General features: G+C 40.1%; 1 protein-coding gene across 1 annotated transcript in view; it reads right to left on the minus strand.

The window, feature by feature from the left end:
• Positions 1-10,504: 10,504 nt before the first annotated feature.
• Positions 10,505-25,023, minus strand: part of LOC307269723 (midkine-B-like) — a 16,440-nt gene continuing 1,921 nt past the window's right edge. The window contains exons 2-5 of the mRNA XM_080052740.1: positions 18,940-19,022; positions 17,585-17,752; positions 11,758-11,919; positions 10,505-11,200 (exon numbers count right to left, since the gene is read on the minus strand). Coding sequence (XP_079908866.1) covers positions 11,172-11,200; positions 11,758-11,919; positions 17,585-17,752; positions 18,940-19,021 — 441 coding nt within the window. The 5' untranslated portion in view covers position 19,022 and the 3' untranslated portion in view covers positions 10,505-11,171. The remainder of the gene's footprint in view (positions 11,201-11,757; positions 11,920-17,584; positions 17,753-18,939; positions 19,023-25,023) is intronic.

The following is a 25,023-nucleotide window of genomic DNA, read 5'->3' on the forward strand; positions in this document are numbered from 1 at the left end:
ACGAGGGGAGGGGACTGCTAACTGCTAGTCACTGACTGGAAGTTAGTTTAAAGGACCATATCGCTTACTTCTCCTTTGATACACAGTTCTTCTTGCCCGTATTATCAACACCAATTTTTTGCTATCACATCTCTTGAAATTTGAATTGAGCTCCAGTCTTTTGTCAGCCTACGGAGAATCATGAGGACGTTGGCCAAAGGTCGGCGACATGGGCAATGCATTGAGAATGTATTTTTCGCCGCGATTAAATAATTTTACGTCAAAAAGAATAGAACAGATATTGTGCCCGTTTTGGTCATTCGGGGTGAGCCTCTGTACAGTACATGTGAAAGTCAAAGTGTAATGTATAATACTTAAGATAGTAACTATAGTCACCAGTTTAAAACACCACACCACCGTTAGTATGCTGAGACACGCATTGCTGTAAATACACGACATAATAATTCTAAATATTTTGAGCTATAATGTATACACACACTGAATCATTCCAAAGAGAGGAGACTGGGGGTGTGTTGGAAAAGCCCTACTAACGTCCAGCTCATACTCATTTTGACGTCAATTTGAGTATGTTGTGGTTGTGTATGCGAGTTTGTGTAGGTGAGAAATGCCCGCTTGAGTACTTACCATCGGGAGAGATTTTGTGTATGTATCGATAGGTTACTTTTCCTACTCAACCGCCCCACAATGCATTGCGTCTTTTCAAACGACACAGACGTTTTTTTTTTCATGTTTTTTTTTCATTGCTTCTGTATACTTCAGTGTAAACGGTCCGACGAACCTCGCATACACAATCGATTGTTAAGTAGACGGTGTGTAGTATACATGTTGAGTATGTAGGAGGGAGGACGTTAGTAGGCCGTTTGGAACACACCCTTCGGTTTGTTGTGTTCTTTCACGGTATATGAAATCTATTCGCCTCCCGCTGTACAGAGCATGTACTTTATAGTGATCAGAAGACATTGTGAATTGTACTCTTATTTTTGTCAAGGTATTGCTATTAAAAAGTTCAGCTTAATGACGTCAGGTAAGTGGTAACAAATCATTTTTTCACCTAATTAATTTTTTTCTATGTCAAAGAGATCATCAATGGATTACTATGTTTTATACTGGGAGCTGTAATGTAAATGCCAAAGTAAAAGGAAATGCCCACATATACTGTGTTTGTACGGTTTCCCTAATGTTGGTATAACCATCTGTATATGTACTGTATAATACTGTATAATGCTTTAAATGGATTATGCACAAAGGACACTAAGAGAAGGGCTTTATAAAGGGTAAATCAACATCAGATTTTTTATTTTTTTTTATAATCGATTGAAAATAAAAGTCAAAAACACATTCTAACATAACAAAGACTTTTATTTTGAAAGTGTGGACAGATGAGAAAAAAAAATACTTTATTAGTAAATTTACAATACAAATAGTTCATACAATCTTTACACAATTGACGATAAACAGACTTAAAGGAATACTTCACCCATACGGAACCGGCGTTCTAGCATTATAAAATCGCTATTATAATATAATGAATGAGGTTTTTTCTTCCCTCAGTCTTCCCTTGGGCCAGCTGTCCTGTTAATCCTAACCCTACCTTTTTACCATGTGTGATGTCACACATGGGAAAATGTAGGGTTAGAGAGTGAGACCACTCTTTCTGCCTTTTTCTCAGGCTAGGATGAACCGATTTCTAAAATGTTTGCACATTTATACTTCATAGGATCTCAGAGTTCAATGCACCTTCATATTCCCACCGGTGAAGTAGGTCTTTTAAGTATTTAACACTGTTATGTGTGACAGAGAGAAGGACACTGTGTACGTACAGCAATAGAAGTTCTCCACAACAGGGAACCCACTAACTTTAGGTTCCCACTGTGAGAGGTTCTGCATTTCTTTCCGCTCATTAGCTATAGACTTTGTTAGACAGACAGACAGACAGACAGAGGTGTGTGTATAAGCTCAGGAATGGATCAGAGATTGTCAACATTGGGAATGAAAGAAAACATGAATTTGTACAACACTGCTAAGGCAAAATAAACAGTATAATATATTATATTTTGAGTCAAGCTCAACTTAAAAGCAAGTGAAAATGGAAGCATTATAAAAGTACAGCCTGTCATTTTTTCTATAGAAAATATATAAAGTATTCCAGTTATTATAATAAAACCTTGAACATGTACTTAAGTTAATCAAAGCACCACATGGGCACATACAACAGTTGATTTACTCTTTAGAAAGCTCCATTAAAAGTATTTTTCTTTACTCTGTTTAACCAATGCTGGCTTTAGCGATATGCCCAAGGCCACCACTGAACATTTTAGTTTGTCTGTATATTGCTTAATTGCTTTTTTTTTATTGAATTATTAACGTACAATATTATATGAATCGACACATAATTTTCCAAATGGCATAAAGCATTTGCTTGACACAATCCTATGGCTATGTTACTTTTTTTGAAATGAAATGTATTATTGTGTTGACTCGAAAATAAATTAATTGTGATGCTAATAAACGGCTGCTGTTGACACGCTGTAGAATGTGTCTTGTTTCAACACACACACACACACACACACACACACACACACACACACACACACACACACACACACACACACACACACATGTTATGGAAGCAAAGAAGACAAAAATCTCAACATTAACCCTGTGCTTGAAAAAAAAATGCCTGCGGAGAGATCAATTAGATCTGGGAGAATTTATTCTATTTGAACTATTTAAACAAATGTGGGAAAAGCCCTGCCATTGGCCAAACGTCAGCCTGCAACCATGGCAACGCAGATAGAGAACTACACACACACACACACACACACATCAATTTATTCCCGCCGTCGATTCCAATGAAAAGGAACACACACGCAGAGATCAGAACATCACAGCTGACCTACATAGGCAAGAAAGCTCATATCAAATGACCTGTATAATGAGTTGATGCGGTGAAATAGAAATAGCCCATTGCTAACCATTCTCTGAAAGTATTTAGAAATCATAATTTTCTATTAGCCTACACCATTTCTTCTTGGACTTTAACCTGACTTTTAAAGGTGCAGTCAGTGATTCTGGAGAACGCCTGTTGTTAAAATCACCTTTTTTTTGTGTTAAAATCAGTGAATATCTCCTCGCCGTCCACTTAATCCTAGGCTCTGTAAACTGGTACGTATGACCCAAAGGTAAAGAAAAGGGGGGGGGGGGGCGTCGTAGCTGTACAACACGCCTGTTTACGGAGCCTAGGCTGCGTATTAACACTGTAAAACTGTGGGCAAGACATTGAGAGAAGCATAGCACTTGTGTATTCATAATATTAACAACCTGACAATGGTATTTAGCAGTCACACACTGAGAGGAGAGGCGGTGTGTTGCCATGGTGAAGGTATGATTATCAACTCAGCTCAACAACTCTGCGTCTAGTTATGATGATGAATAATCCCACACGGGCACACACACTCACACACACACACACACACACACTTCAGGAGAGCGAGAGAGTCTGCGTGTCTCTTTCCATTAAAATACCAGTGAACCTAATGTACTGTTTACATTACATAACTTTTCCGTCAGCTTTTTTCGTGCAAGTCAAATCGGAAATGCAGTATCATATATCTTATCTATTTCGAGCGCAGAGGAAGAAAGATTGATAAACACACACACACACACACACACACACACAATTTCCCCCATCTCTCCCTCTGCCTTGTCATGTAATTGCCGTTGCTCTTGCATCATTGCTCAACATCGCCAGCAATATTACGAAATGTAACCGAATTATTGTTCATTTTTTGTCATTCGAACCTTATAAAAATAACTTCTTATTAACGTGAGGACATCATCACATTATGACAAGACAAACGTGTAGAGAGATGATCATCTTTTAGGGAGGATTTATGATGTTCCTCTAAATCTAAATCAAATCAAATTAAGTATATAAGGTAACAATGCATAGTTCAGGTGTGTGTGTGTGTGTGTGTGTGTGTGTGTGTGTGTGTGTGTGTGTGTGTGTGTGTGTGTGTGTGTGTGTGTGTGTGTGTGTGTGTGTGTGTGTGTGTGTGTGTGTGTGTGTGTGTGTGTGTGTGTGTGTGTGTGTGTGTGTGTGTGTGTGTGTGTGTGTGTGTGTGTGTGTGTGTGTGTGTGTGTGTGTGTGTGTGTGTGTGTGTGTGTGTGTGTGAGAGAGAGAGAGAGGCTGACAGAAAGAGAGAGAGGGATTGAAGTGTGTGTGTGTTTTGGTGACATCTTATATAATCGTATCAATGTTTTAAAGCAGCGGTTTTCAAACTGTGGGGAGTTATGGCGGGGGGGGCGTGGATGAATGTGAAAAAAAAAGTTTTTTTTTTTTTTTTTTTTTTTTTTTAGTTTGTGATTTTGATATTAACATCATATAAGCAAATGTGAGTTATCATACAAGAAAGGAAAACAATGTTTTGGTCTAGATATTTAATAGCCTAATAATTGAATCAGATCATCTTGGAGATAATACGAGGTTAATTGATCATGTCACATTCACGTCCATGAGTTTATTCAAAAACAATTGGAAATGGGGCTGCCCTCAGTTGCCCATGCACTGTGTATAGTCTATAGCGGGGGTCACTAACAGGCGGACCGCGGTCCGGGTCCGGACCCAGACGCCGTCCTATACGGACCCGGACCTGTAGTCAATCAATTATTTAAGTATTTAAAATTTTGACGGGGCGCTTCTATTTTGACCGGCGCAGCTTTTCTAGACTTTACGGTACTGGTTTAGCGAATCAGGAAATGCTTTCGAGTTAAGCCATCCCGCCTCCTGCTACTCAGGCAGCCAATCGAATCTGTGCATTCCCGGCTCAGGCTGGCTCACAGACAGAGACAGTGAGCTATCATGCGAGAGATGACAGAGAGAAGTGCAAGAATTACGAGAATTTCAGCGAAATAAATCAGATTAGAGTGAGAAAAACAGCGGGAGGAGAGTGAGAGACAGCTTTCTCTCTCGCTCGCTCAACAGCGATCAACAGCTGAGTTTTTTCCTATTATTTACTATCTATGGTTTTTTCCCCTTTTGTAAGACTGGTGAAAACCGGTCAAGGTGCAATCATGTGGACTCTCTATTACCCTGATGTAGACCTATGTGTGAATGACACAGACATAAGATTGACATAATCACCAATCGCCAGCAGCACTGCTACTGCCCACAACAGCAACAGGAAAAACATTATTTAAAAAAAAAAATTTGTATGTAGTTTCAATTATCTACATTTTAAGTTTTACATATTCTTAGTAATGGCAGAATTTATAAATACAGGTTAATTTTTTAGCAAGATATTTGGCAGTAGCCCCCACTAACATTAGCGAAAGCTAGTGGTCATCCGTCCCTCAGTCCAGTTATCTGGCTGCTAGCAAGTTATGTTGTTTTGTTAATTTTTCTATTCATCTTAACTATATTAAATGTTGACCTTTTCTTTTATTATTTTGCCCAGAATGCACCAGAATGCTCCGATTACATTCTAAAAACACAAAAAAAAATTACTGGGGGGGAAACCCCCAGACCCCTCTACAGGGGTTTAGTTTCTGACATGTCACTTTTTCAGAGCTTTTCAAAATTGCAAAATAAAAATCCAGTATTAGACAAAGTGGGAGATTACTATGTTAAACAAACATAGTAGGTATAGTGAAGTTTAGAAATGATACATTGAAAATATTTCTCAAAATTATTTAATTTTTCAAAAATGAATTATATATTTTATCTTTATTTTAAGATTATTATTATATTTATTTTCACCATTTTATTTTTAAATGCAGCCCTTCTCTATGAAAAGATTAGTTTCAGTTGAGTCACTTAAATAATACATATATCTTCAGTATTATATATCTATAATTATTTAAAAGTGAGAATAAATATTGTTGAAATGTTTTTGAATTGTTCTTTCTATATTGATCTGACAGTCAGTTGTTAATTACATGCAGACGTTGATACAACTACTAGGCTACTTCACTATATATCACACTGAATCATAACGCAAGTTAGACATTATGATGTTCCGGACCTTTGCTTGAGGACATTTTCTCTAACTGGACCTATTTGAATTTTAGTTGAATACCCCTGGTCTATAGCCTTCAGCCTCATCTGTGGAAAAAAAGATACAGTAGCTGGACAAGAGTTCTTCTGCTTCGTTCCTCTCACTGCATTTAAATGCATTCACTATATTACAGAGAAATATGTCTCGTTAAAGATAAAGAGCACCAAGCCCAACCCAGAGGAGCCTGCACAATATTTTATTTTAAATTCATATTTTTATGGAAAATCCATGTGTCCTTCTTTAATAGCTTCTAATTCATCAGACCCAGTGTCTCCAAATTATTTGTTCACATAAAATTCCTCATATTTAGCCTCTTAATTTTCCTCTCAAAGTGCACCAGATTCATGCATTTCACTTTAAAAAGGTAAAAAAAAATCTCCCGGGGGGGCATGCCCCTGGATCCCCCTAGGAGGGTCTGGTGCTCTGCTGGCTACTATTTTCACCCATCAGGGGCCGGTTTCCCAAAGCCTTCGTAGAGCCTTCTTAACGCTACGTCATTCGTAACCCCTACGTAGAGTTCCTACTTAACATTTCGCCTGTTTCCCGAAATGTTCTTTGCTACGAATCTCTTTCGTACGTCCTACGTTGGTAAGGTTGGTCTGGAGCGCCCGCAGAGCCTTCTTAGCTCTACCGTAGGGATGTTTCAGCTCTCATTTGTGTCATTTAACTAATAAATCTGACTGTATTTCATATCAAACGGACACAGCGATGACTGTATTAAATAACAAACTGTTAAAAACGATAACTGTATATAGCGTACATATCACATTTAAAGTAAGCTATATATGTTAGCAGAATACCATTCACTCTGATTCACAAAGTGTTCAAACTATAAGTAGCCTACATAGTCATCTAACTGACTTGACAATCAGCATTAACTGATTGGATGCGATGTCCGTCAATATGAAAATAGGCTACTTTATACGTGATACACTACAGCCTACAGTCGGATCGTTTTTATCAGTTTGATATTTAATACAGTCATCGTTGTGTCCCTTTGATATGAAATACAGTCAGATTTATAAGTTTAATGACAAGTGAAGTCCCTGCGATCGCTGTGGCATCGCCAGAGATAGGCTTGGCTACTACAGACCCCCACATTTCCTTCCGTAAGCACCATGCGTAAAACGGACGAGTGACATCCCTGTTGCGCATGGAACTGCCACAAGTCATTCATGAAGAAAATAATTGCTGGAAACAATCTTAATCTCCTCCGCTGTTTCTATATTTTTCTATAGCCTAGGCTACCTTTTTTAAATCAGTAGGCCTATAGGCTATGGTAATACGTTCGACCAAGGTTAACACTAGAACCATCGCATTGTGTTCCACACACTGCGATTCTCCGCCTCAAAACATGTAAACGTGTGAAAAAATTAATGAATAATCAATTAAAGCTTACCTTAAAATAAGTGTGCCATGTTACTGTTTATTGTATTTAGGATTTTAGCTCATTTGGACGCTGTTTGGGCCGTCTGTTTTTATTGATATAGGCCATTGGCGATATTCTACTTTCAGTTTCCTTACTGACCCACCACGAAACGTGATTATTGTTCTTAAAGATACTTAGATTATAAAGCAAGAGGTGTTAAATAAATGTTTCGGCTTAGAAGGATTTCTAGTAATCTTTTATTCGCAAAGACTTGTCATGCAGCTTCGCATGAAATAAGCAGGAAATGGAAAATCGAACTCTGAGCCATCGATTTCAGCACTGGACAGCGCCGTGTACGAGCCACGTAGGGACTGTTTCTTAAGAAGACTCCTAAGAGACCGTTCGGGAACCACGACTACAGAGGTAAACAACTTTGGTAAGTCATAACGTAGGAGTCTTCGTAGCGCGCTAAGAGATGACGTTATCGGGAAACCGGCCCCTGGACACTAGCAAAACACTGGGTGTGTGAATGACATTTGACAGTAGTCAATAATCTGGGCAAGTCTTTCTTCCTATCTTTCTCACTCCACTGCACACTCAGTCACTACTATCCATGCTTAAAGGAAGCAGGATTAAAACACTGGAGTAAGATGTTCAAATTAAAAAAGCAAAACAAAAACATACTTAGATAAAATGTTAAGATGTTTCAAAAATATGTTTAAAATGTGTAAAATAATGAGAAGATCTTTCAAAACACACAGGAATTTTGAAAACAAAAAATGGGGGGGGGAGGGGCTCATCTGAAATTTGTTCTCTGAGGGGGGGCTCACTCTCACTTTGAAAACCCCTGTTTTAAAGAATGTATAAGCTCTTGAAAATAAAAGTTGTTGTTGCGGGTTTTAATGGTGTTGATTTAAAGTTGCTGAAGTTAGATGATGTCACCAAAAAAAGAATTGTTCCCAATTATTTTTTTATTTTTTTTCAAATTAATACAACTGTATTATTTCCAATGCACCAACATTGAACTTGATTATATAATTGCTTTTATAGAAGTAAAAGTTCTAAACAATAACTAAATACAAATTAGTATACTGTATTCTGTGGGTTGTCTGTGTCTTGTGTTTACTTGCTAATTATTCATGTCTTCCCTATCCCAACCAATCGTATTAGCTAAAAAATCGCTCATGATCTTTGAGGTCATTTCTTCATTTTAATTGGTTATTGTAACAATATGTTGCCTTAATATCAACGCCACACACATTTGAAATCTATACGTTTATTTGTCCTCCTGCCTTCTTCACTGCTTACAAAAACAGTCATGTGATGACATAGGGAAAATATTAAAGGTGCTACGAGGAACTTTGAAAATATTTCTGAAACAGTCTAATTTTTCCTCGGAGCACCTTTAATATCTAAAACGCATTCGGGTAAAACCAGTATTTGCTGTTTATTTTATATCCCTGTATGTGAGCATTTCAAAGTAGCTTGTGCGCTTTTAATTTATAGTTTTGGTGAAAAAGACATAGCCACAAACCTTAGTTCTGACTTGACTTCTGTGCCTAGAGACTACTAAAGAAGATTCATGAAGCCATTCTACGTTATTGGGGGACCCCTTTGTGGACCCCTTGAAATGAATGGAACACTTCACCCATACGGAACCGGCGTTCCATCATTATAAAATCGCTATTATTTCATTTTCATTTAACTTTTATTTATCCTCGAGAGACCAATTGAGGGGTGACCCTCATTTTCAATGACGTCGAGTTATTACACATCAAGATGCTGATCTGACATCATGATTAGTGCACAGGTGTGCCTTAGACTGTCCACAATAAAAGGCCACTCTGAAATGTGCATTTTTTTGCTTTATTGGGGGTCTGGGGACTCAGAACCAGTCAGTATCTGGTGTGACCACCATTTGCCTTATGCAGTGCAACACATCTTCTTCGCATAGAGTTTATCAGATTGTCAATTGTGGCCTGTGGAATGTTGGTCCACTCCTCTTCAATGGCTGTGCGAAGTTGCTGGAGACGGCTTATGGTGGAGAAATGAACATTCAATGCACGAGCAACAGATCTGGTTGACATTCCTGCTGTCAGCATGCCAATTGCACGCTCCCTCAATGCTTGTGGCATCTGTGGCATTTTGCTGTGAGACAAAACTGCCCATTTCAGGGTGGCCTTTTATTGTGGACAGTCTAAGGCACACCTGTGCACTAATCATGATGTCAGATCAGCATCTTGATGTGGCACACCTGTGAGGTGGGATGGATTATCTCAGCAAAGCAGAAGTGCTCACTATCACACATTTAGACAGATTTGTGAACAATGTTTGAGAGAAATGGTACAATTGTGTATCTGGAATGAATTTTAGATCTTTAAGTCCATCTCATGAAAAATGGGAGCAAAAACAAAAGTGTTGCGTTTATATTTTTGTTGAGTGTAGGTCTTTAATAATCAGTTTTCAAAATAATACCTGTGGGGACCCATGCTCTTAAAATTGGTACTGTTGCCCAATGTTCAGAGTTATATACAGTATTAGACGCTGGGGATGCATAGTCACAGTACTGCAGTGCATTGTGGGAAAAATAAAAACAGTTTATAGGTCTAGAATTGGGGTTGCGTTCCGAATCGCATACTCTTTCTTTTTTCTATTCTACATACTACATCCGACGATAAAAATAATCTAGTTAGGATGCAGTAGGCATACTATTGGGACATACTTTACTCTCTTATTTCTTCATAACATTGCGCCTTGATCTTGCGTCTTGCATTTATATCCGTCGCATCCCCGTTTGTTTTCATATGGAGGCTTCGTCGATGTGACGTCACTTCACGTGCGCACTGGATTGTGGGTCAGAATCGCCCAAATAGGATGCACTTTTCAACACTAACAATCTTGGCCGCATGAAGTAGGACATCTGGGTACTTCTAACTTCTAACATCCTAAATCTGGCCACAAGAATCGGGACATCCTAAATCTTTGTTCTACATACTAAATAGTAGAAAGTATGCAATTCGGAACGCAACCATAGTATGACAAGGTCTGAAATGATACACACAAGGAGACACACTTTCACCAATGTTCTCAAATTTAATAAGAATGAATTGCAGACAAAGGAGTCAAGTTTTGAAAAGGGTGCTTGGCAGTGTATTGCACCAGAACTAATATAGTTTCAATACAGTGTGTGTGTGTGTGTGTGTGTGTGTGTGTGTGTGTGTGTGTGTGTGTGTGTGTGTGTGTGTGTGTGTGTGTGTGTGTGTGTGTGTGTGTGTGTGTGTGTGTGTGTGTGTGTGTGTGTGTGTGTGTGTGTGTGTGTGTGTGTGTGTGTGTGTGTGTGTGTGTGTGTGTGTGGATTCTATTGATGCATTTAGACTATGCAAGGTTCGAACAGAATGCCTTACTGGGAATAACTATAAAATCGTTCAAATCAAGTGAATTTTTTAACAAAGTGGTCTAATGGAATATTTATAATAGGGTTTTTCCAAATGCACTTGTTAATATTGAAGTAGCTTTCTATTGCATGTTTTAATATTAGACATCCAGGGCACTTCAGATTGAATACAACTTTACTGTTAAAAATTCAAGTGTTTTTTCATAGTTGAGGAAAGCAAGGGAGTATAGTCTGCAAAAATGTCTATAATAAATCTATAGGTTTTTCGGGGGCCATTTTTCTTTTGAACTCATCGAGAACAGCTGGTTCAAACCAATTACTTTTACCATCCTTTGCCCAAGCCTTTGTTTCTCTAGTTGCCATTCCCCTTCTTCTTCTTTCCTAGAAGAGAAAAATGACACAGGCACAGGTGTTATCGACATTATTATTTACAAAGTAAAAATAAGAAAAAATGACATTCGAGTCTGGGACGAGCATCATCATCATAGTCTACTTATTATTTTTATTCTCTTCTTCAATGTCTTTTTACCCCGGTTTCTTGTGTGTATATATGAGTATGTGTATTTATCTTTTTGTATATGTGTTTATTTTTTTTTATTAGTATGTATTTATTTGATTGTACTTGCTCTTATGTATTTTGTTAAAGCACTTTGTAAAGCATTGTTTTAAAGGTGCTATATAAATAAAGATATATTATTATATTATTATCATCATCAAAAAGCATCATTTCTTGTTTTTATCCTCTGTTGAGGACAATGAAGGTATACCCCAAAAATCGGACCTGTCATTTTAAATATATCATCTCCCAAATTGCACCATACGTCACTGATAAACTTGCCATAGAAATGAATAGGATGCTTTTTTTTAAATTCAGTGTCATCCTTATAGTACTCATGGGTATAACCAGTAAGGTGATTTTTTGCCACTTCAAGTCTCACCTTTAGTTTTGGTCTTGGTCTTCCCGGGACACGGTTTGGAGACGGACACTGTGGGTTGACACTCTGCGTTGTACAGGGCCCTCTTCAGTGTCCCCGTTCGGGTCCGCGAGCCAGAGCTTGCGTCACACTCTCCCCAGCTACCGAAGCGATACTTACAGTCAGCTAGGACAGAGAGGCAAATAAACGGTTAAACAATGTTTTGTTCTAATGTTACCTGCACTGTATCCTTTGGTCAAATCTCTAACTTAATTGTTCAATAGAGCACTACTTTTCTGCGTGTGTGTGTGTGTGTGTGTGGGGGGGGGGGGGTGTGAGGATGTGTGTGTGTGTGTGTGTGTGTGTGTGTGTGTGTGTGTGTGTGTGTGTGACTGTGTGTGTGTGTGTGTGTGTGTGTGTGTGAGGGTGTGACATAAAAGCCATGCCACTTGTTGCTAGCTCAGACATATCCATTAATTGACTTGTCCTTCCCTTCTGTTAATGTGGTGAGTGCACGCATTACTATGCAACTTCTATTTTAGCTCACAACCTTACACAAATCCCCTGCAGTTAATTAGCAACAAGAAGACACACACAATTGGTAATGTTTATTTGATATTGGTTTAATCCTGTATTTATCATGGTCCTCCTAAACCAATCCTGACTGAACCCAGTAGTAACTATGGTTGGCAGGCTTTTAAAAGCCTAGCCCCCCTCCGCTTAGCAAAACCATTAACCAGTTATTCAATTAACTATTTAACCCAAATTACACTTTGAATAACCTTCCTTTAATCTCCGATTTTACATCTTTCTATAAATACCTATTTCAAATGTGCAAGAAGATAAATTATACCAAAGTGTTTTATATGGAAATGTTCAGAACACATTAGGCCTTTGTTTTCTGAGGTCTACTTTTGTCCTAGACCATTGTGTATATGCATAATTGGCTTAAATGCTGAAAAATGAATTGCGATTTTTGAAAAACCTGGAAATTTGTGTGAAAGAAGAACCTTTAGTCATCCTGTTGAGTTGTTTTGGCTCTTGAAATTGCTTCTCCTAAGCCTTAGCTTCAAAAATGCAGTGGAAATTTTCGAAAACACAGTAGGGAAGTGCACAAAACATGACTAATATAAAATTTGGTCCAGACGCTTTTTGGTAGAAATGTTGTCTCTACTTAGGAAAAAAAACATTAGGAAATTAGACTGAATGAAGACTTTGAACCACATATGATGATTCATGGGATGTACGTATACTAATAAAAGAGGAAGCATCACAAATCATTTTTCAAACAAACCATTAAGTAAATATAAAAACAATAATAACACACTATGTATATACTCTATGCACTATTTACAAGCTAAGTGGTAGCTGGGGAGCTTCTGGGTCTTGCTTCTCACAGTGTTTTCTAAGCCTGTAAGGGACTGACAGTATCACAAGAACATTCCCCGGAAACAGGAGGACCTCTAGTTTGAGATGATGTTTTCATTTTACTTTTCAGCCATATCTCCAGGGAGATATGAATAAAGATATGCGCGCACACCGTAGACCTCAGAGGGTACACAACGGCTGTATCCCGTTACAGAGACCGCCTCCTTGGTAGGACGCGGTCTCACGGTCTATGGAGGCTATAGCCTGTGAAGGCCAATTCAAAGGCCGATTCCAAGGCCAACAAGCGTTGTTAAACGAGACGGTCTCCGCAGGTCTCCGTTTCGCTCTGTTTACAAGCATTTCCGGTTTGCGTAACAAGCCATTACCTTGCGTGACGACTCGCCGCTCCTGTGCTGCCTAGCAACCCTGATTGCTGCCAACGGAGACAGCTTTGTCAATGGAGGAAAAAAGAAAAAGAAGTTGCCTACCAGACGAAAAGAAAAAAAAGTACAAGAAAAAAAGAAAGGAAGATAAAAGTTAAGAAGATGGAGCAACACGTTGCTGTTTTGTTATTTTTTTATTTTATTTTATGCCATCTCTGAAAAAAACGCAATAAATCATGGGATATGTTGGGCTGCGAAGGATACATCTGATGCAGCCTTCAAAACCGTGAAACGAAGGCTGCATTTCACGACCGCATATGAGGAGCCTTGCAAGGAGCCTTGCAAATGGAACAACCTTTGCGCGCCGCTATGACGCAATCGGTCTTCAAATGCAGCCTTCGTAGACCGCAACCCCTGAATCGAGATACAGCCAACATAATAACTCTCACTGCCAGGGCTGCTTTTACCTGCCATTAGGCCCTGGGGCTGAGAGGTTTTGTAGGCCCCCCCGGGCGGCGGTCTTACAATACAGATGCGTTAAAGCCATGTTAGTCTACACCACAATATCTCTATTGATGAAATACAAAATCACTTAAGGTAACATGTACTTAAACCCCTCCTGGTCTAGTGACTTTTAATAACCAAACACACTTGGTTGGTTACAGTGTTTTTCCAAGTTATTGAGGAGACAGTGGTGGGGACCCAGGACCTTCTAGGGGGGTCCGGGGGCATGCCCCCCCGGAAGAAAAATGTGAACCTTTTAAAGTAAAATGCATCAATCTGGTGCACTTTGAGAAGAAAACTAAGGCTAAATCAACTGTGTCCTATGTGAGCTATTTTCTGGAATCATTTGGAGACACAGAAATACCAAAAAGCAGAAACAAAAATATACAGGTTTAAAAAATCCAGTCAGTCAGCATTCCAATTTTTTTTTTATAATCCCTTATCCCAAAGCTACTTCTCTCTTTGAATTCTTCATTTTGTTTTTAATGGCTCATCTCAATATAGGCCCTTGATCTGCGTTGCCCCAAACAATGTTATTTAAACAAAAATAACAAAAATGTACTGGTGAATGATAGGCCCCTTGATCTTCGTAGGCCAAAAATAATGTGATTTTTTTTCCTTTTTCTTTACTGGTTCATGATGGGCCCCTGATCTCTCTACGCCCCCCTAAGATCAGTGGCCTATCATGAGCCAGTCAATAATTTATTTAAATGACAATGTGCGGGGCCTTCTTAGATCAGGGGCCTATATTGAGACAGTAAAAAAAAAAAATTTTTTTTTTTTTTTTTTTTTTAGAGGCCCCTGATCCTTGTAGGCCCTGGGGCTTCAGCCCAGGTAAGCCCGTGCATTAAGGCGGCCCTGCTCACTGCATCCACCCTGTCCATACATATATATGTCACCCATGAGCTAACATCAGATGGTTTCTCCCACCATCAGCACACCTGAGTCACCTGCCATGCCCTCTATTCAAAGCAGCCTTGAGCAGGGAATCTGGTTGACACCTGTGAAGACTTTAGGAGGACCATAATAAGTATACAGGCTCAAACCAATAGCAAATACACATTAGCAATTGTGTGTGTCTTCTTGTTGCTAATTGACTGCAGGGGATTTGTGTAAGGTTGTGAGCTACAATGGAAGTTGCATAGTAGTGTGTGCACTCACCACATTAACAGAAGGGAAGGATAAGTAAATGAATGGACAAGTGAAATGGCCTTTATGTCACACCCTCTCTCCTGTTAACTAGCTTACTGAATAGAGAACCCCAGTGTTGCGCAACAACAAAAGGATTTTCGCCTCCTTTTCATCTACTACAAAGACCACGTTTTTCGAAAAAGTTTTACCTGCCGGCCGCTGTGAAACTAGACTAACAATGGTTGCGTTCCGAATCGCATACTCTTTCTTTTTTCTATTCTACATACTACATCCGACGATAAAAATAATCTAGTTAGGATGCAGTAGGCATAGCCTACTATTGGGACATACTTTTCTCTCTTATTTCATTATAACATTGCGCCTTGATCTTGCCTCTTGCTTTTATATCCGTCGCATCCCCGTTTGTTTTCATATGGAGGCTTCGTCGATGTTACGTCACTTCACGTGCGCACTGGATTGTGGGTCAGAATCGCCCAAATAGGATGCACTTTTCAACACTAACAATCTTGGCCGCATGAAGTAGGACATCTGGGTACTTCTAACCATCCTAAATCTGGCCACAAGAATCGGGACATCCTAAATCTTTTTTCTACATACTATATAGTAGAAAGTATGCGATTCGGAACGCAACCAATGTTTTGGACAAGTTCCTGACTGAGGAACCAACAAGAGGAAAACCCTGGGCTGCAGCTGTTTTCTGCGCCACGACCGAAAGCTCATCTGGAGACCCCAGGAAGCAGATGTTTGCCTCCGACCATCCAGTTCGGGAGACGAACTCTGGACAACCCGCCGATCGTTTTGATATCGACCACGTTCGCTTAAAGAGGACCTATTATACTACTTTTCTGGTCTTAATTTCTTGTTTTACACTGCTATAGAGCAACCTGACACGAATCACATCACAAAAAACTATGTAGATTTTCGGGAAGCTCTTTCTCTTATTTTGGCGATCCAGCACTTCCTGTCAACACTTGAGTGTGTGTGCTTCGGCAATCTCCGCTCCCTCCGCCTGTGCATCGGCCATCTCCGCTACCCTCCCCCCCCTCTTGCAAACCCCACTCCGTTGTGATTGGTTACCTTCCTTCCGGAACACTTTCAGTGGCGGGAAGCGCGAGCATGGACCTATAAGGGCGCGAGGCAGACGCGAACAGGGAAGTGACAGCATTACCATACATGGAAACATCCGCGTGGTCACGTCACAAATTTTTATGCGACGTCACGAATTATGAAAGGGTAGACCGCTTTGAAGACGTGACTTCTCGACTGGCTAGAATAGTGTTTAGTGCTCTGCACAGACACCCCAGACGGTCAGCAGGGAATACGTCGAAATGCATGTAAGTCATTATTTGATAATTTAGTATGGTTAAGCATGACTATGAATCATCATAACAACGTTTATAGGTCATAAAAGTCAAAAAGCATCATAGGTCCGCTTTAAGGGTATGGGGGTTAGAGCCGTTGGAAACGTGCTCTCAAGTAAGTGGTTTGCTGGCGCTGCATTAAACGTCATGACTGATAGTTGTAGACCCCGCTGCCCTAATTCCATTTGTTTAATTAATAATAATAATAATAATAATAATAATAATAATAATAATAATAATAATAATGATAATAATACATTTAATTTATATAGCACTTTTAGTTGTCTGATGATGTTACAAACTCACTATTTGATTAAAGGCCTACTTCACCGGTGGGAATATGAAGGTGTATTGAATTCTGAGATTACTGTGACATCACTGTGACATCACAGTAAGAGAAATGTAGGGTTAGACAGTGAGACCATAAAACACTCTTTCTGCCTTTTCTCAGGCTAGGATGAACCAATTTCAATTTTTTTTGCACATTTATACTACATAGGATCTCAAAATTCAATACACCTTCATATTCCCACCGGTGAAGTAGGCCTTTAAGTCAAATTTTCTGTATCAGTGTTGTGTCCGTTTTGCTCATGCCTGGGGTCATACACACTGATGTAAGAGATAGTGCATTAGAGTTTTTTTTCCCTAATATTACATGTTCCGGACACAAGAAAATACTATATTGAAATCATTTATTCCTTACTTCTTTCTTTTAACCAGAAGTATTTGAGAAGTAGACGTGAGTTTGTTATATTTGTATGAAGGTTGTAAATGCTTTTTTTGTTCTCTGTATACTTGTTTTCTTCAATTTAAAAAAAAAATACACACTAAATATACTCTGATGTATAACTCATAACACATAGTTATCCTCAAACTGATATATAAATAGTATGAACACTTGCTCAAGACATGCTGTGTGTGTGTGTGTGTGTGTGTGTGCACATGTGTGTGTGTGTGTGTGTGTGTGTGTGTGTGTGTGTGTGTGTGTGTGTGTGTGTGTGTGTGTGTGTGTGTGTGTGTGTGTGTGTGTGTGTGTGTGTGTGTGTGTGTGTGTGTGTGTGTGTGTGTGTGTGTGTGCCTTACCTCCAAAGTCCTTCTTCCAGTTGCATGGTACTTTACACTTCATCTTCTTGGTCTGCTGATCACATGACCCCTCCCTAAACCCGCCGCCACAGTCCCCGTTGCTAGGGACACAGTTGCCATAGCGCCAGTCGCTGCATTCTGACCCGGCCGGGGAGGGTTTGTTTTTCTCTATGGGGGGGGGGAGATAATGTTCTATTAACTGCTTTATTTCACACATTATAACTATCGACTGTGTGTGTGTGTGTGTGTGTGTGTGTGTGTGTGTGTGTGTGTGTGTGTGTGTGTGTGTGTGTGTGTGTGTGTGTGTGTGTGTGTGTGTGTGTGTGTGTGTGTGTGTGTATGTACAAATGTAACAATAGCATTAGTATAGTATTGCCGGTTGTAGCCAGCTAATAGGTGTTCAGTGTTGTGCACCCTGAGTAGCATTTACAGGTGCAAATGTGAAAAGTCAGCATCCCTTCATCCATTTTTTTTATTTTTTTTTAACCTTTATTTCTACAGGTAAATCCCATTGAGACCGAAGACTCTTTTTCAAGGGAGACCTGTTTTCCTTTCCCACGTTACCATTCACACACACATTCATACACCGATAGCAGGCTAACTATCGACATTCACACGAGGCAAGGTGGGTGAAGTGTCTTGCCCAAGGACACAACAACCATGACACAGGTGGCAGGGCGGGGATCGAACCTCTAACCCTTTGATCATCAGCCGACCCGCTCTACCACCTGAGCCACAGTCGCCCCCATTTCAATGTGTTTGTCACTACACCTGTGACTAGGCCCGCCCACACACATATCTGGGCCAATAGAAATGTCACCATGCTTCACTTGTATCAATGTGTGTGCTCACTCCTACATAAACGCATACATGTACTGTATTTGGAGAGACACTCACTATGTACACTGTGTGTGCGCTTAAAACAAAACAAGTGTTAATACTGGCATGTTGCTAGAGTCAATATCCCTAGGCTGTGTATTAATAGGCCTACTGGATTTTTTTTCAGCACACACACACACACACACACACACACACACACACACGCAGTACAGACAGGTAGCGTATCATGACGAGATATTCATTGATTTCGCAGTAGTGTTTTTACCACGCCAGCTGTTGTTCCTGGGTGAGCATGTACCCATGACAAAGGCATCAAGAAATACGATATAGAAATAGCGTTCTTTGCACTGATTGGTCTCGTTTGCTGTCACATGTCAATTATGATCATCAGAGGGGAAAATGAGACCGTTTCAGAAATATTCAAAAGTTCCTCGTGGCACCTTTTAGAATAGATAATAAACAACTTTTAGTGAAAGGAAAAATACACAATCTAAAGACAAAGACATGAATCTCACCTTTCTTGTTGTTTTTGCCCGCGGCGACCGTTTGAACGGCGAGGACAGAGAGTAGGAGCAGCAGCAGCAGAGCAGCCCTCATCCTGTAGCACACACAAACACACACACACACACACACACACACATACATGAGCATAGTGTGAAACCATTACATTCTGACCCTGACCCTACAACAGTACTATAAGTGACATCATTATGTGCTCTCCTCACCATTAACTTTGACTGTGCTGACCTGTACCACTATATAGTAGGTAATTACTAACCCACCGGGGGCTAATCAACCCTTAGAACACAAGAAAGCAGGTGTGTGTGTGTGTGTGTGTGTGTGTGTGTGTGCGTGTGCGTGTGCGTGTGTGTGTGTGTGTGCACCAAATTTATGCATTTCCATCACTCTCTTATATGATGCTATACTTCACAATACAGCCCAATCGAACAACGCGCGAGTGTGTCGTTGTGAATTGAGATATGTTGATTAAGTGGAGGAGGGCTGACTCTGTCTTTTTTTACCCAGAGCAAAAGCCTTATTAACCTCTGACCTTACTGTTGTCCCTTCCTCCCCACTGATTGGACGCAGTAATGTTGATATACGACCTTCACTCATAGTTAATGGGAGGGGCTTGTTTTCCAGGAAGAAACCAGGGTCATTATTGTTTTCCCTTATATGGTGTTGCTCAGAGATCTTTTATTTATTGCAGTTAAAAGTCGAGACAATTTGACATAAATGAGACTATGGTTGACCGCGCTCTTGAAGAGGATTTAAGATTAATGGCCACAGATATACATATATAGCTTTTTTATATTTAAAAAAAATATATATATATATATAAAAAAAGCGGTTTGCCCATGGGACCCTTGTGTGGCTGCCTATGAGCTCTTGTTCCTGGACAGGTTACCAGAGCAGCAGTGCATAATTGCAGCCTCCTTTGGCGTGTGCAAATCCACTCCGACCGCTTGCTTGCACTGTGTATTGCTACCTTAAAGCCACGCTGCGTAACTTTTTTTGTGTATAGAGGAATGTCGATTGCATTCAAAGCCAACGCCAAACAAGTTGACACAAAGTTAATTCAGCCCTTTCAGCTCCTCAAAACTCTCTCCGTATTTCTCAGTATGGCAGCGTTTACAAAACTGGTGTCGCCTTTCTCCGACGCAGGAGCTCAGAAAAATCCCAAGAAATGTTTCAGTTGTTGATTCTACTGCTAAGAAAAAATCGAGACATACAGCAGAAGGTGTAAAATCCATGTGCCATCACTGAAGGCTTTACCTCAAGTAGATGCGCCTTTTTCTACAGTATGGTCTGATACCCTATTATTATTGTTATCTATGCGTGAATTTGAAAGATATTCACAATTCACTGTGTCTTGAGATTCAAGTCCATGTGTGCCCATGGATATTAGCAGTCTGGAAAAGCATCTTTTTAGCCTTCTGACATTTTTAATGAGGCGGCTGTGGCGAAGTGGGGAGGGAGGTCGACACTCAACTACAGGGTGGTGCTACGATCCCCCATCTCCCCGCCACATGTTGAAATGTCCCTGAGCAATACACTGAACCCTTAATTGCTCCCAGTAGTTAGCCTGCTATTGGTGTTTGAATGTGAATGGTAATGGGAACAGGTCTCCCTTGAAAAAGAGTCTCCGATCTCAATGGGATTTACCTGTATAAATAAACGGTAAAAAAAATTGTGAGTAGTATTTGGCTATTTTGCTCTCTTAGCAACTGGCCATTCTCACCAACGCATCACGTCTTTTGAGTCTCACTACTTTAAAAATCTGTTTCTTAGTTTTGTTATAATTCACAAAACAGTTTGTACACGCTCGCTAAAGGTGGTTTTTGACTTACGTGCAAAAGAAAGCGTTACCGTTCAAATTAATAGATGCAAGTGCAATGTCTACAGGTTGTGTTCAAATCACCATAGAAGTGTGGGTTTTTCCTATGAACAATCAAATCAAATCAGTTTTATTTGTATAGCCCAAAATCACAAATACATTTGTCTCAGTGGGCTTTACATTTCATACAATATGATACAATATGACACCCTGCCCTTACACCCTTAGCTCGGCTGAGAAAAAACTCCCAGTAAAAACCCTTTACCGGGAATAAAAAAAAATGTAAGAAATCTCAGGGAGAGTCGACAGAGTAAGGGATCCCTCTCCCAGGACGGACATACTGCAATAGATGTCATAAGTAGAGAAAATCACGAAGGAATTTGATCATTGACCAGGTGATTACATGGTAATACTAAGTAAAGTGCGAATAGTGTGGATGCTGGATGCAATCAAACTGGGGGACCTCTGCCACATCCATCCAGACCCATGTTCTCTATACCTTATAAGTGACCTTTAAAGGGGCCTTTAGTCCACCCAATATTAAAACCAAGACAAAAGCCACTTGAAGCCAGCAGGCAAGACATGCAATAAGCAGCATATGTCTCACACAAACACAATTACGTATCATATCTTTGTGACCTTCCAGTCTGGGTAGACAAACGGCTTTAATGGACAGAGTGGCCTTTACAGGGGCCAAGATTTTTTTTTGGCATTTTCAAGCTTTATTGGATAGTACAGAGTTGAAATGGGGAGACAGAGAGAGAGAGAGGGGGGATGACCTGCAGAAAAGGTCCACGGGTCGGACTCGAACCCGAGGCCACTGCAACGAAAGGCCGGAGCCAATATGGTACACGCTCTATCCACTTCGCCACCGGAGCGCCCGAGGGGGGCCAACTTTAAGTGTGTGAGAGTCTGGGTAAAAAAAAAAGAAAAGAAAAAACAAGCTAATCTGGGTTGTTTGGTGTATTCATTTTCTACACAAATGTTCCTGCTCTCGCTATTTATATATTATAATATAATATAATATAATATAATATAATATAATATAATATAATATAATATAATATAATATAATATAATATATAATATAATATAATATAATATATAACATTTGGACCTAAAATGCACGACATGTACCTTTACCGAGGGGCCAAAGCTTCTAAATGTCAGATAGATATATCAGTAGAATGTTTGTGTTAGTTGGCTAAATACAAAAGTGGTAAAGTGGAAATGGGGCCCCCACATATATGGGTGGGCCCATAGTTTTGTGCTGTACGGCCCTGCACATCCTCCTCATTTGATTGGTTTAAAATCCAAAACAAATAGGACACACATGGACTCATTTTCACTCCATCTTTTAAGACTGCTTGACACACTTTTCACTTTGTTTTGTGAGTCCAAATATTTTTAGTTATTTCACAGCAGAGGCATCTGTTCCGTGTGTTTTTTTTTCTAAGCTCCTGTCACACACACACACACACACACACACACACACACACACACACACACACACACACACACACACACACACACACACACACACACACACACACACACACACAGCTGGTGCCCCAATTAGGATTTAGCGTTACGTTTGAAGCACAATGTGATGACAACTTACTCACTTAGTTATATTTGCCTGTTAAAATGGAGATATAACGCTTCTTTTAAAGGCTGTTTGATTCCAATACACTCTTTGAAATATAATGAGGGAGCGATTTTTAAAGCCTGTGAGATATCTGGTCATGTTGTTTGGCCATGCAGCCACTTTGGGAATGTGAAATTTACTGGCAACACCATGAAAAAGAAAAAAAACTCTGGACTACAATTCCCAGGGGGCTTTGTCTCTCTCTCTGCTCTGATTAGCTCTGTATAGCGCCGCGAGACAAAACTGAACACAATATATGAAGTGTTGAAACCACATTCTGAATTTATTTTTGGGATCCGACTCGTATTAGCATATAGGTATCAATGGCTGCATTCCAATTCCCATACTTTCTGCTATTTACTACGGTAGAAAAAAAGATTTTGGGACGTCCCAATTCTTGCGGTCCGATTTAGTAGGCTTAAAAATATCCCGGATGTCTACTGCAACCGGTTGAGATTTTTTTTTAGTGTTGAAAACAGCATGCTATTTTGGGCGATTATGACCCACAATCCAGTGCGCACCGGAAGTGACGTCACATCGACGGAGCCTCTGTATGAAAAAAAAACGGAGATGCAACAGGTATAAAACAGCAAAAGGCAAGATCAAGGCGCAATGTTATGATGAAATAAATAAGTAAAATAATGTTCAAATTGTATGCCTACTGCATGCTAACTATATTATTTTTATGGTCAGATGTAGTACGTAGAATAGAAAGAAGAAAGAGTATGCGAGTAAGTACATTTAGCATTTAGCAGAGATAGTGTTCTTATCTGTGCAGAAGCAAAAGTTGTATTCATCACATTACACACATGACCACACACTTCTCTCTCCTCTTAGTCAAATGCTGACGTTATATTTTTCCTCTGTGGTGTATGGTGTTTTTTAATCTGAAAAGCCTAGTGTGTGTGTGTGTGTGTGTGTGTGTGTGTGTGTGTGTGTGTGTGTGTGTGTGTGTGTGTGTGTGTGTGTGTGTGTGTGTGTGTGTGTGTGTGTGTGTGTGTGTGTGTGTGTGTGTGTGTGTGTGTGTGTGTGTGTGTGTGTGTGTGTGTGTGTGTGTGTGCGTGCTCCCCAGTCCAACATTTTGGAGTTGGGATTGTGACCAAAAAATTATTACAAGTGAGGGATAAGGGCTTGAGAGCTGGTGTGTGTGTGTGTGTGTGTGTGTGTGTGTGTGTGTGTGTGTGTGTGTGTGTGTGTGTGTGTGTGTGTGTGTGTGTGTGTGTGTGTGTGTGTGTGTGTGTGTGTGTGTGTGTGTGTGTGTGTGTGTGTGTGTGTGTGTGTGTGTGTGTGTGTGTGTGTGTGTGTGTGTGTGCGTGCGTGCGTGCGTGTGTGCGTGCGTGCGTGTGTCTCGCTGTTGACTCTGTAATTAGGGATTTTGAAAAGCAGCCGAGCGGAAATGACTTTTTATGGGTCCTTGCATGACCCAATAACTTGTACCGCAGTGGCAAAGACATAGAGAGACATAGACAGCACACACACACACACACACACACACACACACACACACGTCCACAAAGAGAAGGTTTTTCTTCCATGTCTGACTGACGGAACAAATACGCTTCAGTTTAGATGATCTCCAACGGGATGCTTCACTCGCACATGTATTCGTGTGACCGTAAAACCCCAAGCATGTCGCCTGTCTTGTGCACAGAACTGCTGTGACCCTCTTGAGTGTACTGTAGCAGAACATGATATACCACTGTTACATAGACACACGCTGGCAAGAAGATGGACCAAGTCATCCACAATGACCCAGAACAACAATGCACAATTGTGTGTGTGTTCATAAAAACAGTGAACACACACACACACACACACACACACACACACACACACACACACACACACACACACACACACACACACACACACACACACACACACACACACACGCTTCACCTGTATACCTGGCTGTCATTGGCTCTTAGTATCTAACTCAGACCAATATGAACCCCCTCCCCATCCCAACACACAGTATTATAATCCTATAATCCAGAGAGTCAGAGCTGCCTTTGAGTTATAAGCCTTCTGCACATTAATAGATTGCACTGCTTGGGAGTGGAGCGGCAGATAGCATTATAATTCAGAACAGACATGGTAGAAATGGAATGTAATATTCATAAGTGTGTGTTACTTTTGTCATTTTTGAAGTGGGTGTCCTGGGGGAAATGCACCTGTTGAAGAAGAAGTACTATAGCATAAATAACTAAACACATCTTCACCTCATCACTTGATATTTCGGGAAGACTTGAGGCAGTGGTGGATGATGCCATCTTTAGTAACTAGATTATTGTCCTTGAAGGCCACCGTAGTTATTATTAGAAAGAGTTGGGGGTTAGAGAGGGAGCGTTGCATTCTAGAACTTTCACCCCTAGATGCCACTAAATATTCAGATATTACACACTGCACCTTTAATGTATTATTGTATTGAACATTTGACAGCTTATGTATTTTAATTTTTTTACCAAAATCCTGTCTTATTCAAAGGTAAATGGACTCCACTTACAGTATATATCACTTTTCCCTGTTTTTTCACAGACCCAAAGCGCTTTTACATTGTTTTGTACACATTCACCCAATCAATCATACACCGATAGCAGCAGCTACCACGCA

Source organism: Ammodytes marinus, assembly GCF_949987685.1.
Source record: "Ammodytes marinus genome assembly, chromosome: 24".
NCBI classification, from domain to species: domain Eukaryota; kingdom Metazoa; phylum Chordata; class Actinopteri; order Uranoscopiformes; family Ammodytidae; genus Ammodytes; species Ammodytes marinus.